The 18,447-nt window shown below is 39.6% G+C and overlaps 2 protein-coding genes across 2 annotated transcripts in view; both read left to right on the top strand.

Moving 5' to 3' along the window:
• Positions 1–176: 176 nt before the first annotated feature.
• Positions 177–10,349, top strand: LOC113590694 (sodium-dependent neutral amino acid transporter B(0)AT1-like). The gene is made up of 12 exons (XM_027030973.2): positions 177–381; positions 3,400–3,540; positions 4,119–4,256; positions 4,383–4,564; positions 5,306–5,416; positions 6,086–6,198; positions 6,411–6,539; positions 6,891–7,047; positions 7,353–7,557; positions 8,030–8,189; positions 9,261–9,423; positions 9,549–10,349. Exons 1-12 carry the CDS (start codon positions 183–185, stop codon positions 9,807–9,809), a joined length of 1,959 nt encoding a protein of 652 aa, XP_026886774.2. The 5' UTR covers positions 177–182; the 3' UTR covers positions 9,810–10,349.
• Positions 10,350–13,651: 3,302 nt separating this feature from the next.
• Positions 13,652–18,447, top strand: part of slc6a18 (solute carrier family 6 member 18) — a 10,782-nt gene continuing 5,986 nt past the window's right edge. Inside the window, exons 1-4 of the mRNA XM_027030971.2 lie at positions 13,652–13,808; positions 15,257–15,397; positions 16,726–16,863; positions 17,084–17,265. Of these exons, the coding sequence (XP_026886772.1) occupies positions 13,652–13,808; positions 15,257–15,397; positions 16,726–16,863; positions 17,084–17,265 (618 nt within the window). The remainder of the gene's footprint in view (positions 13,809–15,256; positions 15,398–16,725; positions 16,864–17,083; positions 17,266–18,447) is intronic.

Raw genomic sequence — 18,447 nt, 5'->3', positions numbered from 1 at the left:
TGCACGCACACACACACACACACACACACACACACACACACACACACACACACACACACACACACACACACACACACATATATACTCACAGAGGAGTTAGAGACTGACAGTATCCCAGTGGTCCTGTGTGTACCTTCCCAGAGTAAGGACGCAGTGGTTGTGTGTACCTGCTCAGAGCAGTCATGAAGTTGCAGATTCCTAACCCAGGCCTGGAGGAGCGCATCCCCTCTCACGCTGAGCTGGAAGAGCTGGAGGAGGTCCAGGCAAGGGGCCGGCCGCAGTGGGACAACAAAGCCCAGTACATGCTCACCTGTGTGGGCTTCTGTGTGGGGCTCGGCAACGTCTGGAGGTTCCCCTACCTCTGCCAGAGTCATGGAGGAGGTAGGGCTCAAACAGAAAAATATCACAGATATTAATGAATTGACATTAGTAGTCATATATAAAGGAAGTTGAGAGCAGATGTTTGACAAAATAAAATGTGGTGAGTAAATAAATATTGTAATCAGCACCCTGCTCATAGGTACATTAATTCCACATAGAAATAGTTTTGCAGCAGTTTTGTCATTACTGTGTCATTACTGTGCGATGGTAAATAGAGCAGGTGTCCAAGTGCTGGTTTGTTCTGAGTGCTTGTGACCGCAATTCACACAGTAGAACATGAGCACGACCAGGACAGCTGGTTGTGTAGCTGTGGCCCAGGGGCTCAGGCTTGGAGAAATAAAAAGCATAAACCTACAGAAGTCTGTATTAGGCTTCTATCACATTCATTGTTCACGTTTAATACAGTACAGGCAGGCAGACATGTCAGTAAGTGATGCTTTTGTGACTGACAGGCTGTCACCCAGACAGGGATTATGGTTAACTATTAATGCTCCATATATGAGCACTTGCCTATAAGAGTGTTCATCATTACACATGCCTTCCATGCGGCATTCGGCCACTCTCCTGTGGACTGTAATGCTGTAATGAAGCACTTTGTGTTTTACTGTGTTTGAGGAAGAAGGAGGTTCTTGCTGGAGACACACAGTGGAAATTAAAGCACAGAGAAAATGAGTGGCATGGGAAAATAAATGTGGGAATAAAAACATTACAGAACACAGATAAAACATTAAACTGAGATTGAAGGTCAAACACCACAGGAGAGGCAGACAGAGGCAGACAGAGACAGACAGAGAGATAGAGACAGACAGAGCAACAGACATTGAGACACCATGTGCACCAGAGGAGAGGCAGAGAGACAGACAGAGAGGGGAGAAGGTAAGAGAGCGCTTTACATTTCATTATTCTGGTCCAGGTTAGAGCTCTTTAGCTGTTAACAGTTAACTTTTGTCTGGGCTAAATAACCATCTGTAACCATCTGTGAATTCAAATTCACTTCAATTGAAACAAGTCTTCACAGAAGCTGAGTTACTACTGGGAAATTTAAAGAGAGTTTCAAGTTATTACATATAAAAGCATAATGTGTTTTTCATTCTGTTCTGTGCCATGAGCTCACTGACAGGCTTTAATATCAGACAAGCAACATTCTAATTTTGTCATTCACACGTTCCCTCCATCTGAGTGTAGGAGCAGGTGGACTTACTGCCACCTAGTGGTAACAGTTTGGGGTCAGAGATGTTTCACTTGTTGACATTTGGAATCAGTATGCAAATAAGAATTATAGCATCAGTAAAATTGTTATAAAATTACTGCCACATTTTCGTAAAATAATTAACTGTAAGGAGGTTTGGAAGGTATGAACATCATCTACTTTTAAATTCCATTTAAATAAGATAATGATTGTAATAAAACCAGTTATTTATATCCAGTAAAGGAAATACATTTGGTATTTCCAAATTTATTACCTTATTATTACAATGCAGTTACAGGTAATGACATCGTTACATAATACTAACTAACCACCTGATCTTGTAAATGGTTACTAAATAGTTAAAGCTCTCCTAAAAACAGTAATTCATTCATTAAGGTGATCCTAAAGGTTGGCCGAGAAGAACAGAACACAGTTACATGAGTTATATGTGTGGTAACAACAGATAACAGAGTTACATGTGACATAACCACATTGCACAGTTACATGTGAGGTAACAACAGAATGAGCTTTAAAATGTATTCATGTTAATAAAGTATTTCATAATACAATTACAATAATTACAATAATTACTATAATTAAGACTATCCTCTATTCTCACAGCCTCCACAGCTGTGGAACTGTCAGAACAGAGGGAGGCATTGCAATATTTCAGTATGTGATGTTCCTTCGTGTGTATAAAAATGTCAAATGCTATGGCCACAAGAACCAGCAAACCATGTGCAATTATTTGTTCTTGACATTTCCTACTTCAAACTTGTTCAAGAATCTTGATATGCTGGCTGAAGCATACTATAGCAAACTCATTGGCAACTTCAGTCAGGACAAAAATTTCTTTACTGATTACTGTTATTTCAGTACAAGATCAAGTTTATACATAACCTTGATGCTCAATGGTAGGATGATTTGGCAACATGGCCTGGTTACAAAGACAGTATGAAATTCAGGCTTCTTCACCCCAATCCCTGTTGCCATGGTCACCAGGGGCTGGGCCATTATGAACACTTTCTCCCTAGACCCACTGGAGCAGCTGACACTCCCACATCTACACTGAAGTGGCCACTGGATCTAAAGTATCACATTAAACCATGGACTGGTTACTAATTGGGTGGTCCAAAGAGGACGGGTTGCCTCTTCAGTTTTGGTCCCCCCAAGGTTTCTTCATTAATTCCATCCAGAGTTTTTCCTTGATGCTCTCACCTCTGTCTTGGATTTGGACTCAGATATTTATAAAAGTTTGTGAGAAATTGTGTTGTAAAAATCACTATATTAAAAAAAATATTGAAACATCTGGTCAACTTATGTGGCAGGAAGGGCATGGAAATGTGTCGTTCATTCTGCAACATGATTGGTTTAAAAAAGAGGCTGTTTATATAGATTATAATTGAAACCCTCGGTTAAGTGTTTGGGGACTTTCAGCAGAAGATGGAGAGAATGAAAGAGAAAATGCAACACAGTGAGGTTACACGTGCAGATAAGGGTATTATTTAAGTATATGTTTATGTTTATCACAGCCTTGTAAAACAACAGGCTATGACTTCTCTTCTCATTTCTCCTGCAGTAGGATGAGTCAGGATTTATGGACAATCAGCAGGTCAATGATAAATGACAAAATTAAAAAGGAAGTGTTTAAATATGATTAAAAGTTTAATAATTAACTGTAAGAAACAGCTATTTCAGCTGGCTGAAAAAGGAGTAAAATAATAATAAACTATTTATCACAAAGAAAGTCATTTGAAAATAGCAACATGTTACTTGTGTAGGGGTACCAACATGGGTCCTCTTCTGTGTGTGTGTGTGTGTGTGTACAGGAGCGTTCATGATCCCATTCCTGCTGCTGTTGGTTCTGGAGGGAGTTCCTCTGCTACATCTGGAGTTTGCCATCGGACAGAGGCTGAGGAAGGCCAGTGTGGGTGTCTGGAGGTCTATTAACCCTTACTTAGTTGGTGTCGGTGAGTATCATAGACCTTTATACCAAGCACTCTACAATTATAAACATCTCCATACCACTAAAATCTATTAACAGTAAACAGGAATTTTTTACTTTTTACTAGCATATGTTGTCCACCATACACATCATCGTTGTGACAAATTGCAAAGTGATTGCTCTGCTATGAACTGTTGCATAGTCATAAACTGTAAGCCATAGCTAAATCAGAAAAATCTTCTTGGTGAATGTTGTACTTGAAAAAAAGATTCTGGAACCTTTTAAAAAAGGTTTATATATTAAAACAAAATCCTCCACCAGTTTTGTTTTCCTTCATGCTTGTGTCCTCTACCAGAGGTCTGGGAACTTGAGAGTCCTATGTAGTATCTAAGCTGTTCCAAGGACTGCATTCTTCTGGACCGAGATCGTGAATGTTGATCCTGGGATCTAATGCAGCCATTTGAATGAGTGTGACTGTGTCTAGTAGTATAAGATACAGTAGTCTTTGGTGTGGTGAGCTTCACTGGTGATCCTGAATTGAGCTTGAAAAAGTACTAAGGGTTTGTAAAGCCCAGTATATTTAAACTAAGACTTTCTCCACAGGTATATCATCCACATTGGTGTCATATATGGTTGGAATGTACTACAACACCATCATAGCCTGGGTCATGTGGTACTTCTTCAACTCCTTCCAGGACCCTCTGCCCTGGAGCCAGTGTCCCGTCAACGAAAACAGAACTGGTAATGAAATCTCCCTTCCTGCTGTTCATCATGGCTCTGTTATCAAAAAAGCGCTCTGAGTGAAACTGCACTAGAAGGTCATATGGTAAAGACCAGACATTAAGAGATGAGTGTCTCCCCCTACAGGTCTGGTGTCAGAGTGTGCTCGTAGCTCTCCTGTGGATTATTTCTGGTACAGAAAGACTCTGAATACCTCGACCAAGATCGAGGACTCAGGTGGGCTGCAGTGGTGGATGGTGATCTGTCTGATCGCAGCGTGGATGGTACTCTGGGTGTGCTGCATCCGTGGCATTGAAACAACAGGCAAGGCAAGTCCTTCCATATTATCACCTTACGGCACAAAAAAAAAAAAAACGTTCGGCAAGAATTACTGCTGCAGTTCTCGGACAGAAACAACCAAAACTCAAGAAAGTGTCCACATACATGCAGGTTGGACATTAATCACTCTCATAAACAGTGCCCACATAAACACAGGGTGGACATTGTGGACATTAATCAGACTCTCGTAAACAGTGCCCACATAATCACAGTGTGGACATTAACCAGAGTCTCTGCTAGTAATGTCTGTACTGCTTATGGGAAACAATGGCTTTGAAACTACAGGCAAGGTTTAAAAAAAAACAACAACAAAAAAAACCTCCTACTGGTTATAAACAAGGAGGGGCTTGGGTCAAAGTCATGTCTGTTTTATGATGAGACAATAGGTTTATATTCTTTATCTTTATGTTTGAAACTAGCAATTACCATCAGTGCATGGACACAGGGTACAAAGTTGACTGAGACTCACTGGGTGATATAGACACTGGATATACTGCTACTTCTAAAGCTCCTCCTTCCCACGGTTCTCCCTCATTCCAGGCTATGAACATAACGTCCACTCTGATGAGATCCTTCATCTCATTACAGGCTTCTAAATAACGTCCACTCTGATGGGATCCTTCATCTCATTACAGGCTGTCTACGTAACGTCCACTCTGATGAAATCCTTCATCTCATTACAGGCTATCTACATAACGTCCACGCTGATGAGATCCTTCTTCTCATTCCAGGCTGTGTACATAACTTCCACTCTGCCGTACGTGGTTCTCACCATCTTCCTGATCCGAGGGCTGACACTCAAAGGCTCCATGAACGGGATCAAGTTCCTCTTCACTCCTGATGTAAGCGGCGTAACTCCACCAAGCCCGCACAGAGGGCCTGTCACCTCTTTAGTAAACAGGTCACAAAGACCAAATTAGTGTGAATGTTTGAAACATTTAAACTGACTCCATTTGAAGCATTTCATTTCTAAACTGTGTCTGAGAAGAAGTGGCTTGTTCCTTTATCTGTGGTAGTTGAAGTTGAGCTCAATATCAGGCAGACTGAAACCCGATTCTTTATGACCATAATTGCTAAGGTAGCTAACAAATCCAGATGCAAACAAGGAAATCATGAAAATGAGCCGTTATCTTAATCCCACTGTTACTGGCTCTGCTAGCATTCTAAGCCATATTAACATTCTAAAACAAGTTAACAATCTAAGCCGTGTTAGCATTCTAAGACGCGTTGGTATTCTAAGTCATGTTTGCATGGTAAACCCAGTTAACATTCTAAAACATGTTAACATTCTAAGACATGTTTGCATTCTAAGCCAGTCTATTTCTTTTGATTTTATACAGAAAAACAATCAAATATCTCATCCTATTCAGAGCCCAGTTTTAACCAATACAACACTGACCAATCATCATGGTTTAACATTAAGGTGATTAGCTACAGTGCTTTTAGCTAACACTTGTCTTTCATGCAAATGTGTGAATCCCCTTGACTGCAGCTCTCATTTGGCTCTGTAGTTAAATGAATTGCTAAACCCAGCTACATGGCTGGATGCTGGCGCTCAGGTGTTCTACTCTTTCTCTCTTGCTTTTGGAGGACTGATATCGTTCTCCAGCTACAACTCTGTTCAGTAAGTAAATCTCCACAGCATACAAATCCTCTTGGATACAACACTCTTACTTAATTTTAACGTTTTTCAAAGCATTTGCTCTGTCAAATGTAAATGATCCATTTTGTTGGTTTGTTGCAAGTAACATTTGCTTTGTTGAAAGTAATTAAATTGTGCTTTATTAAAATTCAATTATATGAAAATAAATTACATGTTAATTCTGTGCTTGGCAGTAACAACTGTGAACAGGATGCTGTTACAATCTCCATAATCAATGGCTTCACATCGATCTACGCTGCCATAGTGATCTACTCCATCATTGGATTCAGAGCCACTGAGAGGTTTGACGACTGCCTTAGCGGGTATGTGCTCATGTTTGATACTTTCCTAATACTGAAGTGATGTGCTCATGTCTGATACTGTTCTAATACTGATGTGCTCATATCTGATATGGTTCTAATACAGCAGTTATGTGCTCATATCTGACAATGTTCTATACTGTTAAAACAGCAGTTCTGATGGATCAGAACAAAACTCCTTTAATGTCTGTGATACCCAGTTTTCAAGATGGTGCCACAATTGAAACAAGGCTGTTTATGTCCAGTGGGAAGAATTTGTAATAAAAGTAAACAATTTAATTTTCCTTGATATATGTCTGTACCTAGTAGTAAAGTTAAAAATCACTGTGCTTCTCTGTTCATGTTTTCAATCAGGAACATTGTGGCTCTTCTGAATGCGTTTCATCTCCCAGAGGGAAACATCACAGAGAGCAACTACAATGAAGTCCTGCAGAGTCTCAACAGCACATCACCTGAAATCATACAGGCGCTCAGCCTGAAGACCTGTGACATGCAGGCTCTGCTAAGCCAGGTAAGACTCCACAACCTGTTCCAGGCAATCCTTCAGTCCGTCAACCTTCTTCCTATAGACATGATTCCATGCTCTAAATCTAATGTCCCCACCACTTTTGATGTTTTAAATACATAAAAACTTCAAGACATACCAATGTGAGTGGCAAACCGAGCACATCCAAACCGAGGAGACACACAGCACACAGGTTTATTCTATATTTTAGGTCATGCTTTGCTATTATGAATAAAACAAGCCTGTGAAGACATCTGTAGAACATTCTCCTAAACCCAAGCTAAAGGAGCGTGTGCTCGTTGGCATTTCAGGGTGTGGAGGGCACAGGTCTGGCCTTCATCGTGTTCACAGAGGCCATCACCAAGATGCCCATCTCCCCACTCTGGGCCATGCTGTTCTTCATTATGCTCTTCTGCCTTGGCCTCTCCACCATGTTTGGCAGTGTTGAGGGGGTTGTGATGCCTCTGCAGGACCTGAATGTATTCCCCAAGACCTGGCCGAAAGAGGCCCTAACAGGTTGCCCATACACTAGAAGCTCTGTAAAGAAGATATAAGACGTAATGGTGCAAGTTAAACACAATCACTGAGGATGAAAACAACAGTGATCCAAAATCTGGTCTAGAAGTTTGTAATCACTGGTGGTTAATTTATATAAATGAAAATTTGTGTTCTGTCCTTAGGGTCGAGTGTCCCTTCACTTGCAATTCAGGTGTGAAGACACAATGGTCAATCAACTACAGGAACAGTTTACAAACAGTGATTATAAAATATATGACTGAAAAATGGAACCGAGATTTTTAGTGAAGACTTGTGACATGAAAAACTACGGAACATTACAGATGAAAAACACATGATTCTATATAATTAGCATCTAATGGCTAATAGAGAGCTTATAACTTGCTATTTCTTTCAATAACTATTGGAATAGCACTTTCAATTAAAAACATCCAGACAGTAAGGAGGTTCTTTGTATGTCTTTGGATTTCAGGGATTGTTTGCCTGGCCTCGTTTGCTATCGCTTTGATCTTCACACAGCGCTCTGGTGAATACTGGCTGGCTCTGTTCGACAGCTTTGCAGGTTCCATTCCTCTTCTCATCATTGCCTTCTGCGAGATGATAGCTGTGTGTTACATCTATGGGATAGACAGGTGAGACTGAGACCAAACTCATTAGACAGCAGATTTTAGTAACACTTACTAAAGGGCAGCGTTTAGAAGACTGCAGGACACCTACATAAGCCCTTCTTGAGCTCTAACTTAAACATATATAAACATTTCTAAATGCTTATTCCAGCAAGCCTAAGCTCTCATAAAAGCTGCCTTGGTCATCTTTGATGTCAGGTTGACATGACAACTATGCCAAGTGACAGATTTTTGGTGACATTATGATGTGTCAGGATGTGTTATGACGTGACTGCAGTTCAGCATTTATTTGGTATGTCAGGGTGACATAACATCGATGACACAGTTTGCAAAGTGAGACTTATGGCAAAATCTAACAAAAGATTGAGGGCTTCAAAAACATGCTCTGTAGTATGTCTGTAGTATCTCCTGTGGTGGTGTACCAATGACATAAATGACTGCTACATAACAATTTTTTTAGTGAAGTTTTTGAGTAGGACATTTTTATCTTGTAATGACAGATTGTATTTTATTTTGCCCTTTTTATGTGTTCCACTGGGTTGTTTATAAGACTTTTATGAATCTGTGTGGTGCATTACCATAACACTGTAATGACCGTTATGCTTGTATTTGGTTGTTTAGACTTTTATGAATCATTATATGTACGTGGAAATTTTGGAACAAATTTTCTGACTGCCAGAAGGTACTTGTTGGCTGTCTTTGGTTGTAGAGGTATTAGATTTGCCACCATGAAGGACTGTGCATTCAAAGACCACAGATTATAGCTCACTAGCCAAGAATTCTTTCATGATGTTCATGATGTTATGTGCATGGTCAAAGCTTTAGTGTATGTTTGGACTGTGGGACCTCTCTGAAAAGTCTGCACAATGAGCAGTCAGTTGCATCATTAGCACATCACTCAACTTATTCAACCACGGTCTATCAAATTTTTAATTAAATTTCCCTGAAGTAGTATGTTGGAAAAAGGCTGCAACTCTGGCCATAGTTGTTTCTGGGCCAGTTAATTGTACTTGTCTGTTGGAGAGGTGGAACTCTAAACCACCATCATTAAAATGCCTTGATTTGCCTTTGTTACAGGTTTAACAAAGACATTGAGTTCATGATTGGCCACAAGCCCAACATCTTCTGGCAGGCCACGTGGCGAGTGATTAGTCCTCTCATTGTGCTTGTAATATTCCTTTTCTACCTTGTTTCCACTGCCACCAAAGAACTCACCTACATCGCATGGAACCCAGAGTCGGTACGGTTACTGTCTAAACTGTAATTATGGCTTGTGGCTTCGTGTATACACTACTGTCCTTTACTCCTATCCTTTAAACTCAAATCCCAGGAAATGTATCACTCTCACGTGTAATTTTATTACAGGACAACTTCCCAATGTTAGAGACCATGTTCTACCCAGGGTGGATCTATGTCATCATCTTCATCCTTTCTGGAGTGCCTGCCCTCATCATTCCCCTAGTGGCTGTATACAAATATTTGTGGAAGAGCTGCTGTAGGAGTGACAACACACACAAAAAGAGTATCAGCACAGTCTCTGCCCATATACACATGGACATGGAACTGAAGAAATCATTACCAAAGAAATCAAGTGATGTAACAGCAACATGTGCAGGATTAGCATAGATCACCCAGGAGGGCAACAGAGCATCCAAGAAGACCGTTACTGTCAGTAACACCAGAAGACAACAAAGCTTTGCCCAGAGGACAATAAGGATTTACCATACATTACACTAGAGGACAATGGACCTTTACCACAGCAGCACTTCCTCAGGTATTAATTATACTACCACAGCATTTATAGAGAGTAGCACTAAACTTTAATAGTAAATGTATATATCAAGGACTATACTCCTAAATTAATTAAACGTGAGGACTACAGCAGGGGAAATTGTTCTAAAATGTTGCAGACTTTTAGAACAAGCATCATCAAAAACATGTTTTCTTTACACTGCAAACACATGGCTGGAACTGAAATACTAAAATCAACTTATATCAAAAGAACAATGTATAACTTAACAGATAATAAAATTTAGACTAAAGGCAGAGTATGTAGTTCCATGCTGTTTTAAGACTAATTTTGGACCAAGTCACATTTTTTTATTCAAACAGGCATTGCATGTAGAAAGGCAGGTATACAGATTAGTAAAACACAGCTGGTACAGTGCAAGGTCAGTTTTAGGTGGAAATAATTACGATTCAATTAACTGTTATTATAACAGTTTCGGTTAGATTATACAGCACGTTGCTAATTTGCTCTTATGCATCTAACTTGAGAGTTCAAGAATTTCATTAGATTTCTCTCTACGAGTGACTGGTAAAAATAAAGTAGACTGGGTACATCTGTAATATACAGTTTCCCATACAGTATTAAGTCTATTAAGACCAGTAACGATAGTAGGCCTTGAGTTTTTCACATCGGAAATGTTAACTTTAGAGACCTCAGACAGATAAGTTCTGTGGTTGACTGATGCAGAACTTGCGTATCAGGTTTGAACAAAACAGAAACAGTATAACGACATTTAAGGCCTAGTGTTTAAGACACCACGGGTAAAAATCTTCACCAAAAACTGAAGGTTTGATGTTTGAATATGGTAGATTAGGAAAGTTAATGTTAGCTATCTTATTAAAGTTTAGTCTAGTTTAGCATAGCTAACACTATCTTAGTAGTCTTAAATCATTTTGCACAACTAACCTATCTTACAGGTCCTAGACGTTAAAATCATATTAATTGTGATTTATATAGATATGACATAATGTTAAATATGGTGTTAGAATAAATTACCTGTCAGTCTGTCAGAAAACGATGAAAAGCAAGATATGTAGTCTTACACTGGTAGTTTTTCCGTTACTGTTTGCCATCGTTCCTCTCACCGGGACATGGGTCTCCATGGAAACGAAAGGGAACGAGCCCGCTCATGTATAGCTCATGTATAAACAGCCGGGGTTGACCTAAATAAATCCGACCATTCACATGAAGAGACTTTGTCTGGGATGAACAAATCTGTAATTAAAAGCATTAAATTTCTACATTAACCTTAAACATTTATGTTGTTTTTTTATTTACTGTCGCTGTGCATCTGTGTTCATTAGAGTCTACAGCACTAAGACGTACAGATATCATAATACTAATTACTTATAAATAATCAAACACAAGCACAATTACCTTTATTATAGAAATCAATTATTAAGCCTAAAATTGACCAATTAGGTACAGGTACCTATTCAGCAGTACCTTCCCATATCTATAGTGATTATAATGAAAGCAACATTCATTCAGGTTGAATTTTAGATGGTTTTGTACTTTATTTCACATAGTAAATTTTCTTAAATACGTGTTTGGTAAGGTTAATGTGACAGAGTGCACCTGCCTTCTATAAGCTTTAGGCCTGTTGGTTTCTGTTGGTGTCTAGAAAACTCATCAACATTCGAGCACCTGGCAACTCTGGCCACATGTAGCCGAGGACAACGTGCCCTGAACCTGCTGTCAGCATCGTGTACAGAACACCTGCAGTATTAGCTGGACACGCCCCAAAATGGGAGGGGCCCCAAAGAAAGGGAGACAGCACAGAGCCCTGGGCGACTTCCGTATCAGAACATAAATTGCAAGGCAGATAAATATAATATACTAATACACAGTGATAACATATACACATAGTATACAGCATAACAAAGACACTAGAGAAAAGGAAGAACAATATATTGATTGATCACAGGATTCTTCAGAGGATCACTGAAATCAGGACTGAGGAATGTGGAGAATCCCAGGGATGGATTGAGGAACGTGGAAGGTTAGAACTACAGCTGGTGTTGTGATCCTTATGCTGAAGTGGCAGCTCAGATCTAAGAAATAACAAGATTGACCTCAGTCCAGAAGAGCACCATAGTGGGATTGCACAAACCTTTTGGAAATTAGCATTTAGAAAAGCATCTTCAAACAGTGTATCTACCAAAGCACATTCTGTGAAGTAATACTGCTTTCAAGTGAACTTGTGAAATGTATGACTATAGTAATCCTGTCCTTAACTACATCACAAAACCTGATTCCAATGGTTTAAACATGCACGTATATCTGAAGGGCTGTACATCAATCTAATCTTGCTGGCTTTTACTGCAGAGCGACGGTCTCTCTCACAGATAAGGTCTATCAGAGCGATGGTCATGCATATATTGAATAATGTATGGTTTGAACACAATAGTGGAAACCTGGAAAAGTATTAACAAAAAATAAAAATGGTTATGTAAGTGTCCTTGAAGAAAATGTATAACAGTTATGCCTTCCTGAGACTGTTAGACATTCTCCGGAGTATGCCTCGTTTGTAACATTGAGCTCAGAATAAAGACAGGACCAGCTATTCTCTTCAATTAATTCCAGAGTCTGCATCTTTATTTCTATTGAGTGTATATTGAATAAACAGTCTTGAACTTGGGAAGATCTAGGAATGACAGGAACACACACTAACACACCACTGAATTAGCACACTAACACTCCACTGAAATAGCACACTAACTCCACTGAAATAGCACACTAAGACACAACTGAATTAGCACACTAACACACACTAACATTCCACTGAATTAGCACACTAGCACACACTAACACTCCACTAAATTAGCACACTAACACACACTAACACAACTGAATTAGCAAAAATAATACACTAACACTCCACTGAGCTAGCACACTAACACACAACTGAATTAGCACACTAACACACACTAACACTAACAGCACATGGATTTGACACGTTTCAGCATATTACAAGGTTTATTCACTATCACAACATGCAACCCCATGTTCTCGTCTCCTGGTCAGTGATGCTCTCTCTTATCAGTCAGGCAGACCAGCTGAACATGACAGGGGGCAGGGCTTCCTGCATCTGCTCACTCACCTATAAACAACACGCAAACACACGAAAAGCAATATTAAAGCCCGTCAGAAGAGAAGAGGTGTACACAGATTCATGACTCATCATCACGGTGAAAACTCCTTTAGGAAATTATACATATGCTACCTTTCTGAATGTTAATTAATTTCTATCATAATAAAGAAAAAGAAAGATTTTTGCGCATCTCTATGACATCTATGAATGGATAAAAACCATGTAACAGTCCTTATAAAAGCATAATGTATACTATAAAATATTACAGCCTTGACACAAATGACCTTTGCTTTCCTACTGATGTGCTTTTATTTTACGGTTGGTTTTTTTTATAGATGTTTTGAGGATGTGAGGGGGAAGTTTTGGATTTCGCTGGGAGACTGTATGGCTGGATGGTTATCCATTAAACTAGCGGCCAACACCTTATCTCCTACTGCCAGCAAACACATTCCTAATTAACCCCCTCATCCTCTCAGTGTCTTTGGTACATTCCCCAAAATCTATAAAAGGTGTTTCTCAGATCCTGGTCAGACCAGACCATTACTTAATTTCAGGGTGTTCAGCTGCACAGACCTGAAGCTGGACATGGCGCAGAGAAGAATTCAGGAAGATGAAAGGTATGAGACAGAGGACCGTCCCAAGTGGGACAACAAGGTGCAGTACCTGCTTACCTGCGTCGGATTTGCCGTGGGTCTGGGAAACGTGTGGAGGTTCCCGTACCTGTGCCAGATCTACGGAGGAGGTGAGGGGAGACTTTGTGGAGGAGAACCCATACATAAGCCTGAAGATGCAGCTGGAAAACAACAGTGTAGAGCACAGGGAATCGATCCAGATACACACAGTATAAAACACAGGGAGTCAACCTGGATACACACAGTGTAGAAGACACGGAATCAATCCGGACACACACAGTGTAGAACACAGGGAATTGAACCAGACATACACAGTGTAGAACACAGGGAATCGTGCCAAATACACACAGTGTAGAACACTGGGAGTCGATCTTACACAGTAGATTTCCAGGGAACCTCTTGGAGTAAGTCTTATTAAGCACTGAATTCTCCATTTGCCTTCTCCTTAAGCCTGTGGATTCATGTGAAATGATTGTCTCAGAATAAGATATAAAGACCCTGAAACAGATATTTGCTTCAGCACAAACCAGTAAAACTGGTTTTGGTTTTATTGGCAAATTAGTTTTACTCAAATATTGTAATGATTCAAAGTTCTATGTAATATGCCTTGCCTTACTCCATTTAGCTAGTGACTTGAGATTTTATTTACAGAGATAAATAATTTAGTTAAAGCTAATAAAAGACTGAAGTAAAATAAATAAACAAATAAGTAAACAGAACTATATAGGCCTTACTGTGTATGAGAAACAATGACTAACATTCAAGAATCTAATTAGACTACAACCTCTATCTGATATCTGGTGTAAATTTAAAGTCTCTACATGGACTGTGGAAAAAACTTTTAATGTTGTGACCTGGATTAAAATTTTAAGATGATTATTATCATTATTATAAACTGATCTGTGCTGTTACTGCTATTCTGTTACTCTGTTATTACTTAAGATTCATTGAATTCAGGTAGGGTTACTTCATTATTACATTTAAAACAATAAATTATTTTTTAGAGTACACAGATTTGAATTTTTTTTTTTTTTTTTTTTTTTTAATAGTGATAATCATAATATTTAAGAAAAACTATAATTTGGCTTTCTAAGTTCTGGTACAAGTCTATGAAATGTTTATGAAAAGTGATAAATCATATCAAATGCTGTAACAATGTAAACATGTACGTTGTACTTAACGATGAAAGTTGTACAACTAAATGAAGAGTTTTCAAATGATTCGGGCCATTTGTTTAAAACATTTGAGTTAAAACATCAGGTGCTGAAACGTTTGTTGTTTAAAGCATTTGACTGAAAACTGGATGACCTTTTTACTATTAAGATTATAGCCACACAATGATTTTTAAAGAATCTTTTTCATGGACTCTGTATACATGCTGTTGTGATAGCAGCAGATGACTAAAACTCCTTCCGTTCAGCTCCAGTGTTGAATTTCTAAGGCATATACATGCATCTAAAGGCAGTATCATGTGCATCTGTTTTTAGAGCTATTAGAAATGTGGGGTACATTGATGATTACCATTCTCTGTGTGTTTGTGTGTGTGTACATGCAACAGGTGCATTTCTGATCCCTTACCTGATTGCGCTGGTGTTCGAGGGATTGCCCCTCCTCTATCTGGAGTTGGCCATTGGGCAGAGTCTCCGGCAGGGCAGTATTGGGGTCTGGAACTCCATCTCGCCTTACCTGGGTGGAGTTGGTCAGTAACCTGCACTGTACCTTTAATCTGAGTTCTTATTTCAGTGAAGTTGGTCAGTAACCTGAACTTTAATCTGAGTTCTTACCTCTGTGGCCAGTCAGTAACCTGTAGTTTAATCTGAGTTCTTACCTGGGTGGTGAATACAAGAAGGATCCCTATGTAGATGATAATTTAATAGAAAAGGGGCAGATCAAAAGGGCAAAGAGTAATCCAGAAAGAGAGGAAGTTCAAAAACATGGAGATGGTAGAGAGCAAAAACCAGCAAAAGTACAAGAGGTTGGCAGGGATAAAAAAAATACTAGTATAGTATTTACACCAGGTATGAAAACAATAAAATACAGATTAGGGTTACCTGAGATTAGGGTTACCTGTGGCTAAATGATACTGAGCTCTGTGCATCACACAGCTGCGGTTAGGTTTAGGATTAGGGTTTAGGATTAGTTTTTAGATTAAAGTTACCTGTGGTTAAATGACTTGTATAGTGATATCACTCTTCTCACATCACTCAGACGTCAATAAAACACACCAACCACAATAAAACACACCTTCCACAATAAAGCACGCCATGCCATCCACAATAAAACATGCCATCCACCATAAGGCTGACAAATTAAACATTGTGTAAAGTAAATGTAAGGTGTGAGGTATAAGCTTCCACTAAAATTATTTTACAAAAGACAGTTTAATCTAATTTTAATTTATTTTGATGTTATTGTTATAATATTTAAATTTTTATCTTGTGTTATACAAGTTGTTTTCATTTTAACTAATTTTATTTGATCTTTCTCTTATGCAAACCACCATGAGTCTAAAAATGTTCTATACAAATAAAACAGACTTGTCTAAAGGTAAACGTACTTTAAGGAGAATCTAAAACCATACTAGGAGTCTTTTGATTTGTATCAGGTTTCTTTAGACAGAATATTTTTCCATGATCACCATAGCAGTGGTCATGATATGCAATCTCCATTTTTCTTTAACAATTACTTTTTAAATTAAATAATATGGTTAAGTTTAAAAATAGCTTTAGAAACAATGATGACACAGAAAGCCGAGTCCTGAATTTCAGACACAATTGATCTCAGACACAGTGGATCTCAGTCACAGTGGAAACTCTGTGTGTGTCTGAGGATCCATTTACTGCAGACAAAGACACACTTCCATTAAACTCTACCTAACAAAACTGCACTGGATAGCTGAAGAGACAGTGCAGTAGATGAACCACACTGAAACGATATTAACTGCATACTGCAATGCCTGAGCTCTGTGTGTGTGTGCGCGTGTGTGTGTGCGTGTCTGTGTGTGTGTGTGTGTGTGTGTGTGTGTAGGTGTAGCTTCCATGGCTGTCTCCTTCCTGGTGGGGTTGTTCTACAACACCATTCTAGCCTGGGTGCTGTGGTATTTCTTCAACTCCTTCCAGGATCCTCTGCCCTGGAGCCAGTGTCCACTTAATGAAAATCTGACCGGTATCTCCACACACACACACACACACACACACACACACACACACACACACACACACACACACACACAAGCACACATGTAGACATGAACACAAAAGCAAATATGCATATATATGCATGCACACTGACAGCCAGACACACACAAAACCACACCCAGTTTTTCCCCTTTGGAGTGACTGTCATCTGAACACCACCCTACATGTTCTGTGACGTTCTTCCACAGACTACGTAGAGGAGTGTGTCCGGGGTACTGCAGCGAACTACTACTGGTATCGTGTGACACTGAACATCACCCCGGACATCAGTAGCAGTGGCTCCTTACAGTGGTGGCTGGTGCTGAGCCTGGCCCTCGCCTGGAGCATCGTCTATATCTGCTTCATACGTGGCATCGAGACAGTCGGCAAGGTTGGGCCACACTTGTGCTGCAACAGAGTCATAAACACCATATACTACCATTAGAACAAAGTCAAAAACACTGTAATACTACCATTAGAACAGAGTCATAAACACCATATACAGTGGTGTGAAAAATTTTTTTTCCTGATACCTTATTTTTTTGCATGTTTGTCACACCTAAAAATTTTAGTTCATCAAACAAATTTAAATATTAGACAAAGATAACACAAATAAACACAAAATGCAGTTTTTACATGAAGGTTTTTATTATTAAGGGGGAAAAAAATCCAAACCTACATGGCCATGTGTGAAAAAGTGATTGCCCCCTAAACCTAATACCTGGTTGGGCCACCCTTAGCAGCAACAACTGCAATCAAGCGTTTCATGAGTCTTTTGAAAAACAGCAACTGCAATCATGAGTCTTTTACAGCACTGTGGAGGAATTCTGGCCCATTTGTCTTTGCAGAATTGTTGTAATTCGGCCACATTGGAGGGTTTTCGAGCATGAACTGCCTTTTTAAGGTCACATCACAGCATCTCAGTCGGATCCAGGTCAGGACTTTGACTAGGCCACTCCAAAGTCTTAATTTTGTTTTTCTGAAGCCATTCAGAGGTGGATTTGCTGGTGTGTTTTGGATCATTGTCCTGCTGAAGAACCCAAGTGCGCTTCAGCTTGAGGTCATGAACAGATGGCCAGACATTCTCCTTCAGGATATGGTTCCATTTACCACAGCAAGTCTTCCAGGTCCTGAAGCAGCAAAACAGCCCAAGACCATCACACTACCACCAGCATATTTTACTGTTGGTATGATGTTCCTTTTCTGAAATTCTGTGTTACTTTTATGCCAGATGTAATGGGACATACACCTTCCAAAAAGTTCAACTTTTGTCTCATCAGTCCACAGAGTATTTTCCCAAAAGTCTTGGGGATCATCAAGATGTTTTCTGGTAAAACTGAGACAAGCCTTTATGTTCTTTTTGCTCAGCAGTGGTTTTCATCTTGGAACTCTGCCATGCAGGCCATTTGTGCCCAGTCTCTTTCTCATGGTGGAGTCAAGAACACTGACCTTAACTGAGGCAAGTGAGGCAGTTCTTTGAATGATGGGTGGGGTCTTTTGTGATCTCTTGGATGAGTCGTCGCTGCGCTCTTGGGGTAATTTTGGTCGGCCGGCCACTCCTGGGAAGGTTCAC

The sequence above is a fragment of the Electrophorus electricus genome, chromosome 2 (assembly GCF_013358815.1).
Source record: "Electrophorus electricus isolate fEleEle1 chromosome 2, fEleEle1.pri, whole genome shotgun sequence".
NCBI classification, from domain to species: domain Eukaryota; kingdom Metazoa; phylum Chordata; class Actinopteri; order Gymnotiformes; family Gymnotidae; genus Electrophorus; species Electrophorus electricus.
The sequence above is the reverse complement of the archived record's forward strand: the minus strand, read 5'-3'. Positions and strand labels throughout refer to the sequence as shown.

Bases quoted from the DNA above. Each gene is read 5' to 3' on its own strand.
- LOC113590694 (XM_027030973.2), top strand. From the start codon at position 183: ATGAAGTTGCAGATTCCTAACCCAGGCCTGGAGGAGCGCATCCCCTCT. The intron at 382-3,399 runs GTAGGGCTCAAA...GTGTGTGTACAG, and splicing joins CTGCCAGAGTCATGGAGGAG to GAGCGTTCATGATCCCATTC. The intron at 6,540-6,890 runs GTATGTGCTCAT...GTTTTCAATCAG, and splicing joins TTTGACGACTGCCTTAGCGG to GAACATTGTGGCTCTTCTGA.